General features: G+C 43.8%; 1 protein-coding gene across 6 annotated transcripts in view; it reads left to right on the top strand.

The window, feature by feature from the left end:
* The window catches only part of ADAP2 (ArfGAP with dual PH domains 2), a 486,416-nt gene that overhangs the window by 302,491 nt on the left and 165,514 nt on the right, over positions 1-18,411 (top strand). For all 6 annotated transcript variants that reach the window (XM_069199980.1, XM_069199979.1, XM_069199977.1 and 3 more), the window contains one exon: positions 13,826-13,911. In XM_069199980.1, coding sequence (XP_069056081.1) covers positions 13,826-13,911 — 86 coding nt within the window. The remainder of the gene's footprint in view (positions 1-13,825; positions 13,912-18,411) is intronic.

The following is an 18,411-nucleotide window of genomic DNA, read 5'->3' as shown; positions in this document are numbered from 1 at the left end:
ATTGCACTGTGAATGCCCTCCAGGAACACATTGCTCTTTTGGCTCTGGCTTGCCAGTCCCTGGATGGCATTCACGATGGCCGTCTGACCTAAAAAGATAGACCTCAGGAGGTCACTAGCCTCCTCACTGAGGGCAACAGGGCTAGCAGGGGCTGGGGCAGAGGTCCCTGAGGCAAAGGAGATGCCCACCCTCTTTGATGGGTGGGCACGGTCAACTTGGGTGGGGGAGCTACAAGAAGGGTGGTGCTAGATAGGGGGTGGTGGACAGAGATGGTACTGGGGTGGTCCTAGATGGGTCTTCCATACTAGGGAGTGACCGTTGGAGGAGGATTCCTAAGAAGATGTATTGGATACGGTCTCCCCGTGGCACTCCCCTCGCCCTCCAAGCCACTGGGTCCCTCGGTGTCTGTGGTTTTGTGACTGAAGGTCCAGAGGCCAGAAGCTTCCCCATTCAGCTGTGCCTTATCTCCTTCGCCTGCCAGTGCTGATGCTGAAAATAGATAGTGAAGTAGGGTCATCACATTCATAAGATAACACTTCGATCTTACATTACACATAGGTCTCATAACATCCTGTTCACTAACACCCTCAGAAAGTGCCAGTATAGTGCCAACACCATGTCACAACAAAATATAATGTATGCCCCTAAAAATCTACATTGTGACACACCAGCAAAGCTACCTAACAGACACTTACAATACCATGATTTAAGGTGACCAATCACACTGACCATACCATGACAAGGTGACTATGCCACTTGATACAGGTTCTCTATCCAGAACAACATAGACAAGCACCTCTCAAGCAATAGTTCAGAAATGTGAAATAGCTTTCCACAAATCCAGAACACATATTTAACACTCAAATACTTTCTCCTGATGTTATGTACCAGGCAATGACACATGTTGTAAAGGAAAGGCAAACAAGCCTTGTGCAAACAAGCCATACCTTCTTCATGTCACATCATTACTACCATACAATATGGACACATGCCAACATGTAACACCTCAAGTTGTCACACGTGTCAAATTTTGGTCATGGAGTTAGAATACGTCACACACACATGCACCAATGGTGACTTACCAAGGAGTGGCAATACAATGTTGACAAAGGCAGATAAGAAAATGGTCTCCAGAAATCGAACAATATCAGTCATATGAGTACCAAGGAAGCTCAGACCAATGTCCCACGCACAGTAACAAGTTGCCAATAAAGTATAAGTATCAAATGGACTACTGTACTGTGCAGGATGGTGAGAATCAGACCTAGCTAACTATGCAATTAGTCCATCAATAGGCCACTGACTGACTAACAACATCACTACCCCACATAAGACCTGGCATGTCTGTCATCTGTCTGTGGAAGATTCCCAGAGCCAAAGCATATGTGATGCTAACATAACTGGTACACCAACCATGATGCAAGCCAACTGCCTGGACACAGTAACCAACCTACTCACAAGTGTATATGAACTTCCACAACTGGACCAAATAGGTGTTGTGGCAAACATGAGGCCTCAGGCAGGCCTCATTTGACATATCCTTCATAGCAACAACAGGTACACATAACAAGTACCAATGTTGAGTCATTACTTTACCTTTCCATTGACACATGATGTTAACAAATTACTGCCCGGGCTATAGATGTGAATAGGCTACCATTGCCTATGTATCATACCTACAACAGTATGCTTATGGACAAAGCTGTGTGGCCAGTTTCTACTATCAGAACATCAGCATGGTGGGTACATTCAAACCTCTGATACCAAGATATGTGTGCCTATAAAATGCTTATATAAATGTTGCAACATCTCAAAGGTATCCAACATGCCAAATGTTCACTCTGATGAGAAATCATAAATAATGTGGATGTACATCCCTCACTTTCCAAGTAGGATTACCTTGCAACAGGTGAGATATTAACCTTGTATGTCATGTGACATGTCAGATGGACATCACAGCCTCACATGATGCTGTCACTTATCAGAAACCATTAGAAAACTAGAGATGACTTGATTATGTTTGACTTTATGTAGCACATAGACATGAATCTTGAGACATTGCAGAGGACAGTGAGCAACGACCTACACACCTTACCATTATGACATTGAGATGATTAACCTGTTGGTGGGAATTGACAACCAACAGGGTGGAAAAAGCAATATATTTCTGCACATATGACACAGTCATATGTGCACCATTATGTGCCATTGTACAGAGGGGGTAAAATAGTTGAGTAACATGTTTCAAAATACATGTGGATGTACAAACCTGTGTGCTATAGATGGGTATTGTACATCAGTGTGTTCACATAAGGTCTGTTACACTTTGCATGTACCATATTGTCAGAGCTAACCATCTGTTCCTTCACTCATTCACTGGATAAAGGGGCAAACCTTCATTTGGTCTGTACTTCCTCCTTGTGGCTGCAGCGCTGCCTTCAAAGCCCATCCAACTCAGGGTAGGCCACTGCCAAAATGCAGGCCATTAGGGGGGTCATGGTCCGAGAGGCACCCCGTCCTCATTGGGAGGATATCCCCAGCTGGGCCTCTATGGTCTTCCGGGCCCAGCGTCTCAGGTCCTCCCTCCTCTTCCGATAGTGGGCGCTCCGCCGGTCCACACTTTCTTGGTGATGGCACGCCAGATCCTGATGGACGTTGACCCGCATGGATGACAAAGACCAGAAAGAATGTCATGTCCACATGTACCACACTAAAACAAGCAGGGTAATTTACAAGTCAGTTCAGCAAGCCAAACACAGACTGTCTTGAACATCCACTCCACTAATAGATGAGCATATACAGTGAGGGCATATATGAGCTAGAAACAGGCAGACAACATGCATCTCCAGCACCAGCTGTCATGTTATCACATATGGCCAGACATCCAACGCATGGCACAGTTGGCATTACACCTCCACTAACCATGAACAGTCACAAGTTGGCTCAGAGAGCATACATGACACACTCTCCACAATGTCTCAGAACTCTAATTCTGTCACCAAACATTAGTACATGTCCAGGAAGTCACCCATTCTAGCACAACTTTAACACCCAAAGGACTTTAAGGGCACAGTCCGAAACATTGCCCATCTTCCTTTACTTAGCATATCAAAGAATAGTCTAGCTAATGAGGCATATGTGCACATAGTGCACTTACCTGCTCCTCTGGTGCACCCTAGAGCTGTCCATACAGGAGTATGTCCGCCTCCACCAGCTTCTCCAGCTCCTCCTGCAAGAAGGCAAGAACCTATCACCTGTAGGACGTGGCATGACTGCTCCCAGAAGCAGTACACAGCAGCTCAGGAGGTCTTGCTGGCAGCAGTTTCAAGTGAGAGATGAAGTATGAGATCGAGGTCACGTCTGCCATGTAAGAGACTGTCACCGCCGACAGACATTGCCATTGGTCCTAGACCGCTATAGACAGCAGTGTGCTCCAATGGCAATGTGTCCACAGCGGTAGTATCCACCGCCACGATGACTTCTGCTGGAGGTCGCCGGTCGTTTCCTATTGTACAGTACAGTAGGCCTGGCATTCAGCATTTAAGGCCCTTAGATGGTTGGAAAAGTTAATTTCAAGATGCATCACAAGGTCAGAAATGTATATACCGCATAGTCTGGAGTGCTGGTATTAACTACCCATGTATGAATGTCCAGATTGAAGTGACATGTTGTCATGGTGATAAGATAAAAGTAAGGTATCTGTAGTGGCAGAGTCAGCACCCTCTTGGCAATTGGCTAGATAGTTTTTTGCTTTTTTATGCGATGCATAGTTGGATGTCCATATAACAGAGACTCACTGAATCATGTGTTTACATTTCCATGTCATAATTGAGAGAAGGGAATGTGATTCCACTAATGTGACATCATTAGCATTGGTCTGTACTGTGTACCATGTTCCTACTGAATCATATGCCATGTCACAAAATGATATGAAACATGTTTTGAAACTTACAAGCGAGACAATGAGTGATGGACATACCTTCTTATCTTCCCTCAGGTAGTTACCCTGGAATAAGAATGATCAGACAACCTCCAGTGTACCGTCCACTAGCAGACCTGCAGACCATGGAGGATCAACATGTCATTCAGATCTACCGCTTGGCTATGCAAACAATTATGGATCTCTGCCGTCAGTTGGAGCCAGACCTGATGCCAACCATTCGTATCCAAATAGCATATCACCAATTGTATAAGTCATGTAAGTGCTGCATTTCCTAGCCACAGGGTCCTTTCACTATACTGTGGCCCTAACTGCAGGCATGTCCCAGTCTATGTTCAGTCTGGTCTTGAAGGATGGACTCTCTGCATTGTTAAAACACCAGGACAGCTACATTGGAGTTCCACAAAGTAAGGCTTTGGCCCATGTGAAGGCAGATTTTTATGAAATGGCACATATCCTGCATTTAGTGGGAGCCATTGATGGTACCCATGTAGCTTGGTTCCTCCACATGCTAATGAACAGGTGTATCAGAACCGTAAGAACTTCCACTCCATTAATGTCCAAGTAGTCTCTTTGGCAGACCTCTGCATTTCCTAAGTGTGTGCAAGTGTGCCCAGGTTCAGTCCATGATGGCTTCATCATGCAGAATAGCACCATCCCAGAGCTGATGACACAACAGTACCCAGAGAGGGCCTGGCTGGTCGGTAAGTCACATGTCATGTGGGTTAGTATCCTATGTCTGCTGCCAAATGTAAGGATGTCCAAGATTTATTTATGCACGCATCTAACGATTCCTTTCAGGAGACTCTGGCCACCCAATGCGACCCGGGTTGCTGACACCAGTGAGGTACTCAACCACACCAGGGCAAGTCCACTTCAATGAGGCCCATGGAAGGACAAGGTGTGTTGTGGAGCGGACTGAAGGCAAGATTCCGTAGCATTGATAAGTCTTGTGGAGCCTTCCTCTACTCATCCGCCAAAGTGTTTCAAATCATTGTGGCCTTCTGCATGCTCCACAACCTCACCCTGGGGCATCAGATTGCCTACATCCCTGATGAGGGGGAGCCAGCAGTTCCACCGGGTGAGAATGCAGAAATGCCACGTGCCAAGTGAGGATGACAGTGATGAGGATGAAGGTGGAGACATCCGGGCAGATCTCATCAATCAGTACTTCACCTGACTGTAGGTATGTGTTGTTCCGTAATTTGATTGACTCAGTAGGGTAGTGGTGGGGATATGGATGTTTGAGAAGGACCTTTCTATGACCATCAGACATGTAATTTATAGCTTTGCAATACATAGCCTAGCTTTAAATGGAAAATAGTAAATGGAGTTTAAACTATCATGAAGACCATTTTTGTTAGTGTCTGCCACAATGCACATTTTAAGTTACCATTGAATTTGGGGCATGTATTTCTAGGTCATGTTGACCTGTATTTGCCTAAAATCCTTGTTTTGTATTTTCCACATCTCTTCACAATGCCATCCTCATGAAGCCATTGCTGAATTGTGTCACTGGCAGGTGGGTTTAGCTGGCCTGACATGTGAAGTGGACATGGATTGATCCAGGTACTGTCTGACATTATATTGGTGGTGTTTGAATTCCACGCCCAGGCAGTCAGGACAGTGGGATGGCAGTGTTCTGGTTCCAAACAATAGACATGTTTGCCATGGTAAATGGGTCCAATGGTGTCATGTGTGTGATCATGGGTCTATGACAAATGTCTTCCTGTGCAATCCATTCATTCAACCTTCTCATTGGTGTGATAATGCTACTATCTTACTTGTATGAAGCTGCCACTGTGTTTCCTCATTGCAGGCCACTGTGCATGTGTGTCAAGACTGACATAGGTGAGTAGCATGCCTACAGATACCTAACCATGGTAAATGGAAGGTTCCCTGCCTGGGGACAGTTGTATTGACCCATGTCTGTATTATGGGGTATGTTCATTTGGTAGGTATGGTATAGGTATGTGAGAAGGGTTTAGCTGATGCCAAATTGCACCAATCTGTTTGCCAATTTGGATAGACAAAGTCTGATATGTCCCTTACTTCAGTAGTCTGTGGGATGTTAGTTACTATCACCTATGCGGATGCAATAAATTGTGAAGATGTTCTTGACTGTGTGATCATTAGCATGTGGTCAGCCTATGTGCTGCACAGTGCTATAAATAGGGATTGATGATTGTCCACTTGTAAAATTGTGTATGCATTGAACCCAGAATCAACAGTACATGTGGCCTGTCCCTTCCCACATTTGCTACATTTGAGTGTATCATGTGTATTCAAGAAAATTCACAGTTAATTGTTCAAAATAGTTGAAATATGATTCTCAAACATTTACTGTGTTTTAGTTGTGTTTATTTACAAGTGCACCCGAAATTAAAATGAATGGGATCAAAGCAATAAAGTGCAAACAGTGAAGGGTTCATTCATGGTGAATATTATCATTAAGGTCGCTGCTACAACATTTGGAGTTTCAAGTCCAGTGTCCTACTATCTGTGAAAAATGGACAGTGGTCATAGAAGAGTCAACAGGGTGTATCAGTGGCACAAAAGGAGAACCAATCTTTAGAGAATCACTCCCTGGCAGTGGTTGTAGACGTGGCATCTGCACCTCTGGGTTGTGTTGGTGCATCTCCACGTTTGCAGGTGGGGAGGGGTTCTTCAGCTACAGAGGCCTGGGTGTCTGAGTCATGTCTACCCCTTGCAGAGCCTCCATTCCACTGGCTGCCACAACTGTGGAAGGGACTGATGTTACATGGCCCGTGGAAGGGGTTTGGTATTGTGGACAGACCCTGCTCAGGGTGGTGTTGATGTCTCTCAGCATCTGTGTTAGGGAGACCATGTTGGCATTGAGGGCCTCCCACTGTTTCATTACGTCCTGGTGGTTGTCCCTCTGCAGCTGCTTGATCTCCCCCATCATGGCAAGTACATGGCCCATCACGCCTTGGGACTGTTAGTAAGCTCCCAAGAGTTGAGAGATGGTGTCTTGGCCATTTGTATCCCTAGCAGCCACCATCCCTCCCATGCACCCTGCCCCCATGTGCCTCTGCCCTTGGCACAGTTTGCTACTACCAATGGTGGCAGGTCCTTCATTGTCAGGGTTTTCTAGTTGTGACTCTGGTACCTGTACTGGGGGGGCACATGATGGTAGAAACTGTCCTAGGGACACAGGTTTGGGGTGAATGGTTGCTTGGGATGTAAATGCAAAAGGGCTGGGCGAAGGTGATATGGGCAGGGTGAGACTGACAGTTGTCGACTGACCAGATATCCCAGATGAGCCAGAGTCGTCCTCATTGTCTGCACATCCAGGGGTGTTTTCATCACTGAGGGCTTCATCCAGGGTGGAAATGGCTGACTCAAGTGTCCTCTCCATGGTCCCAATGGCAAGTAGACCTGTTGAAGAAGTGGAACAGACAGTAAAAGATTGTAATGCAACATGTAGTATCAAACGTTGACGGGTAGATTTGCTTTGAGACTTGATCCCCTGATATGACAGTGATACCTGCTTTCAAATCTGGAGAACAGCTATGTACAAATACAGACGATTCCTATATCTTACACCATAATACAGGATGCCAGAGTAATGCGCAATGGAAGAAACAACATAGGAGTCAGCGCTCACAGTAAGTCACCAAATTGACAGTAGTGACACTAACTACGTACATGCACGGTGCTCATGACAGGAGGATCCCCCAAACTCCTCCTAAGTTTCATAGGAAACAAATCTCAGCAACAGAAAGTCAGGGCACTCGTGAATAAAGGTTCAATCAATCATATGCTCCGTGTCTTGGTATCTTGTTCTCAACGTCCAGCAAAAGTCGGACCAGGATATAAGTGAAGAAAGTTCAGTTTATTCTTGAAATTAAATGTCCATTTAGAGCAAAAATAACCATGAGGTGTCCATTTGGAACAACAACAGCCAACACATGTTTCGTCTTGTGAGGAAATTAATCCCAAAAAGACTTAATCAGGGCTGTAACAGATACAAATTGTAACCATCGTTATGATCAGAAAAACAACCTATTAGACATTCTATATCATCATTCCGTGACATTTGTGAATCATAAATTTGAAGCGTGACAGTTCGTGAAACGGATGAAGCCACGTTGCTAAACACACAAATCAAAAGACATTATTCTTGTCGTGTGGTGTATAGTAAATTAACAGAGTGATAGCTTATGGTTGGATAAGGAGAACATATGCAACAAGATGATGTGCACGTGAGAGACCCCCAGTCCCAATATATAAATAGTCAAAGAAGAATAAGACGCAACAGGGTACCCCTAGCATCCCAAAGAAAAAAGACTCAAAACCCGTATCTTGAAAATGGAGAGGAAAACTCAAAGCAAAGTCATAATCAAGAAAAACCTACCAATAAGAATCAAAATAAAATTAACTATTGTGTCCAGAAACATACCTTATGCTATTATTGTATGAGACCACAGCTCCTGAGGTTTTATAAACCAATCTCCTGGCAATCTATTGGCATATATCTACAGAAAGACGGATGAGCAGTGAATCGATTGGCCATGAACACCCATTTTAATGCCCAAACCACGGTGTACATAAAGTGAGTTAAACCCATATATAAAGAAAACCTACCCCATAACGTCACGTCCATACTCAAGCACATATTCCCAAACGGTGTGTGTATACACCCATAAGTATCTAAAAAGCATATAAAGATAAAATCTTAATGCAACATGACGTCACCTGTGTGTTGGTGGGATTGTACTGGCAGAAGCCCATAGTATTGCTGCCATTGTCATACACTGTACAATTGTAGAGCATTCAGATGGGGTTATCGATTGTTTAGTTAACATGCAAGGCAATTGTCATTGTGGTACACTGTTATGGTTTTCTTAATGGTAGAACAGTGCATGCTGGGAGTTTTAGTGCTGTCAGTCCTTGTACTACCCCCACCATACACAGATGCCAGACAGGGGTATTTGAACAGTTGAACACAGGGGTGCTGAGTGGGTTAGCAGTTATGATATTAAAAGGTGGTTAGTGAGCATGCAAGACAAAACCTTTGGGTGACATCATAGGTGTTGTGACTTACCCAACTCCACTCCTCCAGGTATTCCTGTCAAGCCCTCAGGATGAAGGATGACCAAGACCTTCTCCTTCCATGATGAGAACGTTAGGGGAGGTGGTGGAGGACCACCACCAGTCTTGCTGACCGCCAGTCGGTGACTGACGACCATGAAACAGACCTTCCTCCTGAGGTCATTCCACCTCTTCCTGATGTCCTCCCTTGTGCGCGGATAGCTGCCTACAGAATTCACCCTGTCGACTAATCTTTGCCACATCTCCATTTTCCTGGCAATAGTAGTTTGATGAATTTGGGCTCCAAGTAGGTGTGGCTCTACTCTGATGATTTCATCCACCATGACCCTCAACTCGTCGTCAGTGAAACGGGGATGTTTTTGTGGGGGCATGATGATGCTGGACGACACGGAAAAGTGATGAAAACGGATGATGAGGTGTGTGCTGTGTTATGAGTGGGTGACGGTTGGTGCCTGGTGTGTAGGGTACTAATTGTTTTTCCAGTTTTATTCATGCAAGTATCACAATTTACACATATTTGCACCATATGAGAATCTCAGGATGTGAACCATACATCTTAGCCCGCTTCATGAACTATAACATTGGTCAGAACGATTTAGGTATTTGTGTACATGTTCTATATGTTACCTATAATATACATGGTCAGGTATTACAGTAATACTTATACAGTGTTTTGACGCATCTACATAACAGTGGCCTCCAGAAGGGGTGGGCTATCCTGCCCATATTGATACAGTGCATATTATATTAACTTTTAACAATTAAACTTTGATACTGTAAAACACATTACCAGATATAAACGTGAAGAGAGAACAGCCGCCGCACACCACCAGACCAGCCAATAATATCTCGTCAGCTAGACCCGTAGTCGAGTCAGCCGAACCCAATCTGCGGCTACATAACCGGATCAAACAAAGCGGGGGGAGGAAGTTGAGGCAACAGAGGTTGGAGTCGACTAGAGAGGGTGTGTATCATCCTTCAGACACATTCAACCATAAATCTCACACTGCCACTTTACCGCCCAATAGGGTATGACAGCACTCGTATCTTGCTATTGGTGGTCATCAGCTGAGGGGTTCCCCTCCTCCCCCACAGGCTCCCCATACAGTCCTTCAATCATGCCACGCTAAAGTTCCAGATCTCGTTCTGCGTGTTCATCCATGTGCATCTTACGGAGGCGACTTTCCTTCGCAGTTGCCCAATCAATGAGGTCAGTTAACCACGCCTCCTGTTGCGGAGGGGCGGGAATTGGCCCATCGGATCGAAATGCACCTCTTAGCCAAAACAAGCCCCAGCTGCGCAAATCCAAACACAAATTTTCACCCTTTTTTGGGAGCTGGAGGAGGCCCAGCAAACAGTGTTCAATTGTTACCTGTAGTTTCACAGCCATTACCTCTCTCAGTGTTTGCACTATTTGGTGCCACAAAGGTATAATAGAGTTCCATATCCATGTGACGTGTTCGGAATTTGCAGGGGTTGCGCCACATAGAGCACAGCCATCAGAATGTGATGGTAACACTCTGTGTAGGCGCTGCGGTGTCAGATATACTCTGAGCAAGCAGTCAAAATGTATCAGTTTAAATGTGGCATTGCCAGTTCCTTCCCGCACTAATGAGCAGGCCCTATTCCACTCCCCATCTGTAAGCGGAGATCCCAGGTCTGCCTCTCACATAGCCCTCTTCCCATTGATATGAATCTGTCTTTCTCGCTTTTGGGCCTTATAGGTTGCTAGAAAGTAGCCCACGGTCGCATTCTGGATCTATGATAGCCATCGTGAGGTGGGATTCAGTGGGTCTCACAGGGAAGGAGGTCGAAATCTCCTGAGCCGTCTGTGAAAGGCTGGCTTATTTTAGGAATTGGCCATTGTGTATGTCAAACAGTGCCTCAGCCTCTTCTCGCGTGACAAATGCGCCATTCTGATTGTTATATGCGCCTGGTCGCCATTTTGAAAAATCCAGTATTTTGGAGGCTCTAACAAAAGGGCGAATCCACCAGAGCGGAAGAAGGCGTGCGTATGGCGCCCTCTGCAACACCCTTGTGACAGTTCTCTCCCACATCCTTGCCACCTGCAACACTAGGAAGGGGATACCTCGCGGCAGTCTAGCGCCACACATGAGCAGGCCTGGTAACCGAGATGTACATATACAACCTTCTAATAACTCTTTTCCCCAGTTGGGGGTATCACTACACCACATGGTCACATATTGTAGCAAGCTCGCCATGTAGTATAGATGGAGGTTAGGTAGTCCCAGTCCCCCTTCAGCTAAGTCTAACTTCAAGACCTAGAGGCAGACTCTGCATCCCTTACCTGCCCAAATTAAGGTTCGCAGTAGTTTATCAACCTGCCAAAACAGTGAAGAAGGCAATTCACAGAAAGAGTTTTGCATGACATACAAACACCACAGGAAGAATACAATTTTACTGAGTCCTATCGTTACCGACAGTGGGAGAGTGATCCAAAATTGAACAGAGACCCGGAGGCCATCCATTATTCTTCCCATATTCAATTCGTATTGAAGCAGAGGGGAATGGGCTATTTGCATACCCAAGTACTGAAAGGACTTGGTCTTCCATGTCAACCCCACCTGAGGCAACGCTGCCACCTCAACTCTCGTCTGCCCCGACATAGGGTACAATACCGTCTTTCAACGATTGACTTGGAGGCCAAATATCTCTCCAGAGTCAGCCATCATTTGTAACAAAAGTGGGATCGATCTTTCTGGGTCAGTAACATACTCTAGAGTGTCGTCTGCATACAGCGATATGACGTATGTTCTGTTTCCCACCCTTATGCCTGACCTTTCTTAGCCTGCCCTCAGCTGTATGGCTAGAGGCTCCATATCCAATGCGAATAGCAGCAGCGACAGTTGACAGTTCTGCTGTATGCCCCTTTCAATGTCAAAGGGGTCCAATACTATCATCCCCGTTCGCACCTGTGGCGCCGTATACAGCAGACACACCCACGACAGGAAGTTTAGTCCAATGCCCAACCTGCATAGCACCTCCCACAGGTAGTCCCAGGACAGGGTATCAAATGCCTTTTCTATATCGAGGGCCACTAATGTGGCGTGGGTTGCAGAGTCGGACGTCTCATGTATTACACGCGATAACCTCCGTATATTCATATGGGTTCCCCTCCCGGAATGAACCCGCATTGCTTGTCCCGTACCAGATGGGTTACAACTCGCTGCAGGCAGGTTGCCAGTATTTTTGCAAGTAATTTCACATCGACATTGAACATAGATAATGGCCTCTCGGAGCTAGGATCCACTGGATCCTTCCCTGGTTTCGGTATCAGGACTATCAGTGCTTCCCTCATGTGTTTTGGGGGTGAGCCGTCTCTGTGAGCTTCACAGACTGTTGCTAGTAATCGGGGGATAACCGTTGCAGAATATGCATGGTAAAACTTGGTTGGTATACCATCAGGACCTGGCGTCCTACCGTGTGCCATGGGCACGAGAGCTTCCTATAGCTCTTCTTGCGTCACTTCCCCCTCCAGCTCCACAGTCTGTGCCTCAATTAGATGGGGGATGTGGAGCCCATCAAGATACCCATACAGCTGGCCTCCCTCTTTATTCTTCGGCGTAGTGTATATGTGGTTCAGGGGATCGCGCAAACGTAGGTTCACACGTACTTGTCCCAAATACCTCTCCCCGGTCGGTCCTTGCAGTGACAGGATTGTTGGTAAAGGCGGTTCACGCTTAAGGAGCAAGGCCAGCATGCGCCTCGAGCAGTCTCCCTCAGGGTACAACCATTGTCTGTAATTCTTACATGTGTAGTGTACTCATTTGTTTGTTGGGTATGTTTTGCAGGTGTGGAATGAGTGGTATTTGAAGTGTGGAGGGATGCCTAATCCATGGTTTGTACTTTCTATTTGCAATACCTGTCTTGCTGTGTGTGGCGTTGTGGTTGTAAAGGATTGTGGGGTGTGGAAGGGTGTGTTTTATAATGCAGTTTGTAGGTGTGTCAAATGTGTGGAATTCAAACTATCCAATGTGGTGTTGTGTATTACTGTGGTGACTTCCAACCGCCGTGGTTCGCACCACCATTGGTTTTCTGCCATGGAAGAACCGTTACTGTGATTTGCGGCTTGTAATAGATTGGGTGGATGTTTGACGGGCTGGCGGTGCTGGTGGTTGGACTGACTCTTTCCCGTCCTCCAGAGTCCTGGCGGTGTCGGTATTTCAGCCGTCTTTTGGCAGGCTTGGCTGTGTAATTCATTATATGACGGTCTGTATGACTGACAACATGGTGGTCTTTTGGTGGCCACCACCATGGCAGTCTTGCCGTCAGACCGTCAAACTCATAATGAGACCCTTAATGTAAGGAAGGCGCTGAGTTTGAGAGAAGCAGGTTCTGATCCGCTGTGAGACAAAATGTAATGAGTGAAAGGGTACATGCGTGCAGAGATGAATGAGTGCCATGTGTCTTGTACACTTGGATGTGTAGTGCCCGTCTGCCATAGTGGAACAAGTGTATGGGCTTGACACTGGGTGCACAGGGCTTACACAAGAAAGGGCCAGGATGTAGTTGTAATGATAAGTACCATGAAGTTAGGTTAAAGTAACATTTGTTATTGATAGATCTTAGAAATGCATAACTGCTGCATAAGGCCCAATATAAAATCGTGTTATGGAATAAAAATGATCTACTAAATAAATGTTGTGAGCCTGGCGCAAGGTGGTTTATATTGCTGTAAAGAAACCCAAACATATAAAGTACCTTATTCTAAAAGTTATTCTTGATTGAACTGCAATGTAAACGCCCAAACATTACCAACTCATCTTAATATTATTTTTTCTGTCTCAGGGTTTTAAAAGAGCAATGGATTCGAGCAAAATACCAAAGAGAGGAATTTACAGCAAACAAAGACATCAGTGCTTGGTATTTATCAGGTGAATAGCATGTGAGGACCTTGACATTGCTTCTGAAATTCTTCTTGTTGGAATGCGGAAAGAAATGTATATATGAGTCAGAGGTGTGGAGGTGAGGCGAGGGCTGGTAATGTGAGTTGTGAAGGTTACTCGAGTGTACCCAGCAGGTGCTCTATTTGACGGGCATGGATTTGTTGAGGAGCAAAGCCAAGAACCTATCCCTTGGCAATGGTTTTCAACATTTGTATTGATATCCAGTATAATATGGTATAGGTTCTCCCGATGGCTGTGGCCTTCCTTTAAATGCTCTTTTGAATGCTCATGGGGAAATATGTTAGAACTCTTATTTGCCTATTGTTATCTCTCAGGTAACATTCTTGCATCATCAACTGGGAGTATAATCCTTCGATTGTATAAAAAAGGACAAAAACAAGTCTCCACTATTAGAGATAGCTTTACTGGACAATGTGGGTAAGATTTTTGCCAACAGCATCAAATAACAACTCACTGATTACGTGGAAATTGAGAACTTTCTGCCTTATGAACAACCTGGCTTTAGAAAGAATTGAGCAACACTAGACAATATAATGATCCTTAAACCAATCTTAGATAAATATGTAAAACTGAAAAAACGAACCAATCTACGTGCTTTCATTGACTTCTCCACGACCTTTGACTGTGTTGATCACCCCAGTTTTTGGGAAAAACTTGCACAAATGGGTTTACCTGCTACACTTTTAAGGCAGTTGCCCTAAACTCATCAACCTGGGATAAAGTGCTTTTGTGGGGAGAGGGGCAGCTCTCTGAGCCAAATGCAAATGAAAATGGCCTAATACAGGGTTGTAAATTGGCCCCTTAACTGTTTTATTTGTATTTAAGTGATTTTCCAAACCTATTATGTTCCATTTATAAGTTTCCTTCTAAGTTAGAAACTTTTAGCTGGCAATTACTTTGCCGAAGATATAATTACATTAGATTTGAACCCCATTGGCTTTCAAAGAAATTTGAATGCACTTGTTTGCATACGTCGAAAAACATTAATTAAAAATCAGTGTGCAAGAAAAGTGTAGTTCTTCGTTCTCTGAAAGAAAGAAATCACTCACATTTTTTGGGGAATTAGGAGAAAACTGCTTGACTCGTGAGAAAATGTATCCTTATCTCTGTAGAATTGTATCACAGGAGTTAGATGTGAAACTATATATTACACATAATGGCTTGAATGCCCTTGCACATAGCGGGGCCATGAATACATTCTATGAATAAGTTGGTAAATGGCATTTCAAACAAATAATAAAAATGTATATGGCCTAAATACCACCAACTCTGTCCTACGGAGCAGAATATGATCCTCATAAATATTGTACCTTAGTACAGAAAACGGAGGGTAAAATATTTCGCTCATTTCTTTTAATGTTGCATCTAGCATACCAGTGGCAGAAGCTAGAACTTGGGATTCTGACTGCATATGTTTTGTTTTATTCTGTTGTTATGTAGGGGTTTAATATATTGCATATTACGGCAGGTTCCTTAGAATGGATTGCAAAAGATGAATTGTTCAGGGATACTAAAAACGTAAGTGTTTTAAAAAATAATCTGATCGAAGCACTAGCCATTTTAGAAATTCCACTTAAATATTTTAAAACTTGGAAATATAGACACTCCAGGCTTGTTTTAAAAAGATTTATTTCCCACTATTATTTTTATAATGGCTAAGCTGCATTGCACCACTTTGAAAACTACTTAACTACACCAGCCACATTTATTGTTGGCCTCCGAACATTATATTAAAAGAGCTTTGCTTTTATTGAGAGCAGATATACTTCAAATTATGGCAGTAGTAGGAGCTTGGAGCAAAATCCCCAATGATTAATGGGTGCATCTATTTCATAATAATGGAATTTAAGATTTGAATCACATTTTTTAAATGCACTTATCTTGGACAGTATTGTGCAAAATATTTAAAGCCTTCCTTTAAGCATTGTAATGTGTCAAAAAAAGTGTTGTTCTGTCTTTGGTTTTATCTCCCACAAATTAAGGATTATGTTACTGTATATATTGGAAGTTTGAAAATGCTTTGTAAAGTTTTAAGTTGGTACTCTGTTGCACAGTTGCCCTCAGTTATATTGGCACAATAACATGTTTTTGGATATATGTAATGTTTATATATATATTGTTTTGTCTAGAAGGGGACTGAATCAATAAAGTTGACTTAACTAAAAGCTCAAAGGCCCAAAAATGGTGTTGAACAATTACAAATTATGTAAAGCAATGTTTCTCGGTGTGTCCCTATCTTTTGTAAAGAAAATTGGGTTTAAATAGGAAAATAACCCAATCAGAAAAGTAATGGAAGGGAAGAGAATTTGAATATTTAGTATCAACAATTTAAGCAATTAAAATGTGGGTGCTTCATTATTAACAGTTTGAGGTGATGAGAAAACTACTTTAATGCTATTCTCATTGACAGACGAAGAAGTAATAAAGTTAGAACCCTTTCTGAATAAGTAGCCATGGGTTGAAGTCATATGTATATTTGTTTAGATAAATCTGCCCCAGGCTTACACAGGGAGACTTCAGCTTGTTTCAGCAGCCGAAATCACTGTGAAAAACGAAAACATATAATTCTGAAGGGCCTGGTAACTTCTGTTACCAAGTATATTAGAAATCCTCAGCTGTTCGTAGTGATGGCCAAAGGGGACATTTTGGTACTAACAAAAGCAGCGTTCAGACCACGCAATCTAAGTGAACAAATTACATAAAATATACAAGTATTATTCAATAACCCTGCAAAATAAATCAGCATTCGGCATAATCATTAATAACCTGGCGATACAATTAAAATGTTCAGACCATGTATTGTAGTGAAAATGCTCACAGCTGTATTTGTTTTCACATACGATCACGTTACATAAACAGAATGTCTACATTACAGTCGTATTTTATGCCAACGTCTGTTCATTTAGAGATCTGTCACCAAAGTCTAGGATTATTGTCAACCAATCGCAGATTTTTAGCTTTTGAGTGCAGATAAGAATCTAATCACAAATAATAACGGGCATTCTTCACAAACTGCATTTTGTAGTATGGCCAGAGTACGTGCTAAAATGCAAATCACAAACCTACGTGTGGAAACCTCTGCCTCTGCTGCTCCTATCTTTTCTATGTAGAGATCCCAGTGGTGTGTTTTCAGTGCTCAAAGATGAGAGGAAGGCCTATTCTGAAGCCTGTGCTCTGATTTGGCGAGGATCTGCTTCCCCTTCCAAGTTTCTAGAGACCCAGCATTGGCGTGGAAAAATGCTGGGGGTTCTCATGTACCACCTGCCACCACCAGACTAGTGGATCCCTGCAGATCCGCGTTGACAATCAACTGCAGATCATGCAGATAAGAGAATCTCACGAACTACTATCTGCATGTCTCCAGCTCTCTGGGAGGGTGACATTAGGGACTTCACATTGGGATGGGATCGGAATTATGCAGAGGGTGGTGTCCAAGTGTTTTCACTGTTTCATGCCTGAGGTGTTCAGTTGCAACTGAAAGGAGGACCCACATGTTGAGCCACTGCATACTTCCCGGCCTTAATTACAAACACTGCTCATTCTTACTCCGTAATAATATAGACCCCCCTACACACCTTTGTTCCAAATTAAGTTACAGATTTTTCAGCAGTGAGCCTCAATTTAGCATCACCACTGTGATGCAGGGCCTCAACTGTGCGACGCTCTGTGTCTTCTCCTCATATTCTACCAGGAATCACCTATAGTTCAGACAGAAAGTAAAACCTTCACTGTTCTAGTAGAGGAGCAGTAACGAGCGACCCTTCCGTAGTTCAGCCTTCGAGACGAGTGCACTTCACTACACGTCAAACGACCAGACACATTGGTTGTGATGATGCTTAACATACCAAACAGACTTAAGGCCTGATTTAGATTTCCATGGACGGGTTACTCCGTCCCAAAGGTGACGGATAAACCCGTCCGCCGAAATATAAATCCCATAGGAAATAATGGGATTTATATTTTGACGGACGGGATATCCATCACTGTTGTGACGGAGTAACCTGTCTGCTGAAATCTAAATCAGCCTCATAGTCTTAGACATCCCCTACTCCTTTTCCTGGGACTAGCAGGGTAACCCGCTGGTGGGATTGGCTTCAGCCCCTCGCAACCTCCAGGAAAAGGTTGGGGGAAGCAAAGCTCTTTTTAATTCACTCTGACGTTTTTTGAAGTTTCCAATTTTCTCATTGACAAAACTTTCCCAGCTTACCAACACCTTTATGCCGACCAAAGTGTTTTTCCACACAGTAAGATAGATTTCACTCTAATTGTCCCCAGACAAGCTTTGCTCTGCAAGTTTACCTTTAATGGATCTATTTTCATACACAAGAGCATTGTGCAGCAGATGTACATCAACTGTTTTCTACAAAGTTCATCTGATGCAACCCATTTATTGTTAAGCTCAAATTTAACAGAAATTGCCAAAATGGTCCTAATTTTTCAGAGAAGGTAGTGAACACATTTGAAGCC

The sequence above is a fragment of the Pleurodeles waltl genome, chromosome 7 (genome assembly GCF_031143425.1).
Source record: "Pleurodeles waltl isolate 20211129_DDA chromosome 7, aPleWal1.hap1.20221129, whole genome shotgun sequence".
In the NCBI taxonomy this organism is placed as follows: domain Eukaryota; kingdom Metazoa; phylum Chordata; class Amphibia; order Caudata; family Salamandridae; genus Pleurodeles; species Pleurodeles waltl.
The sequence above is the reverse complement of the archived record's forward strand: the minus strand, read 5'-3'. Positions and strand labels throughout refer to the sequence as shown.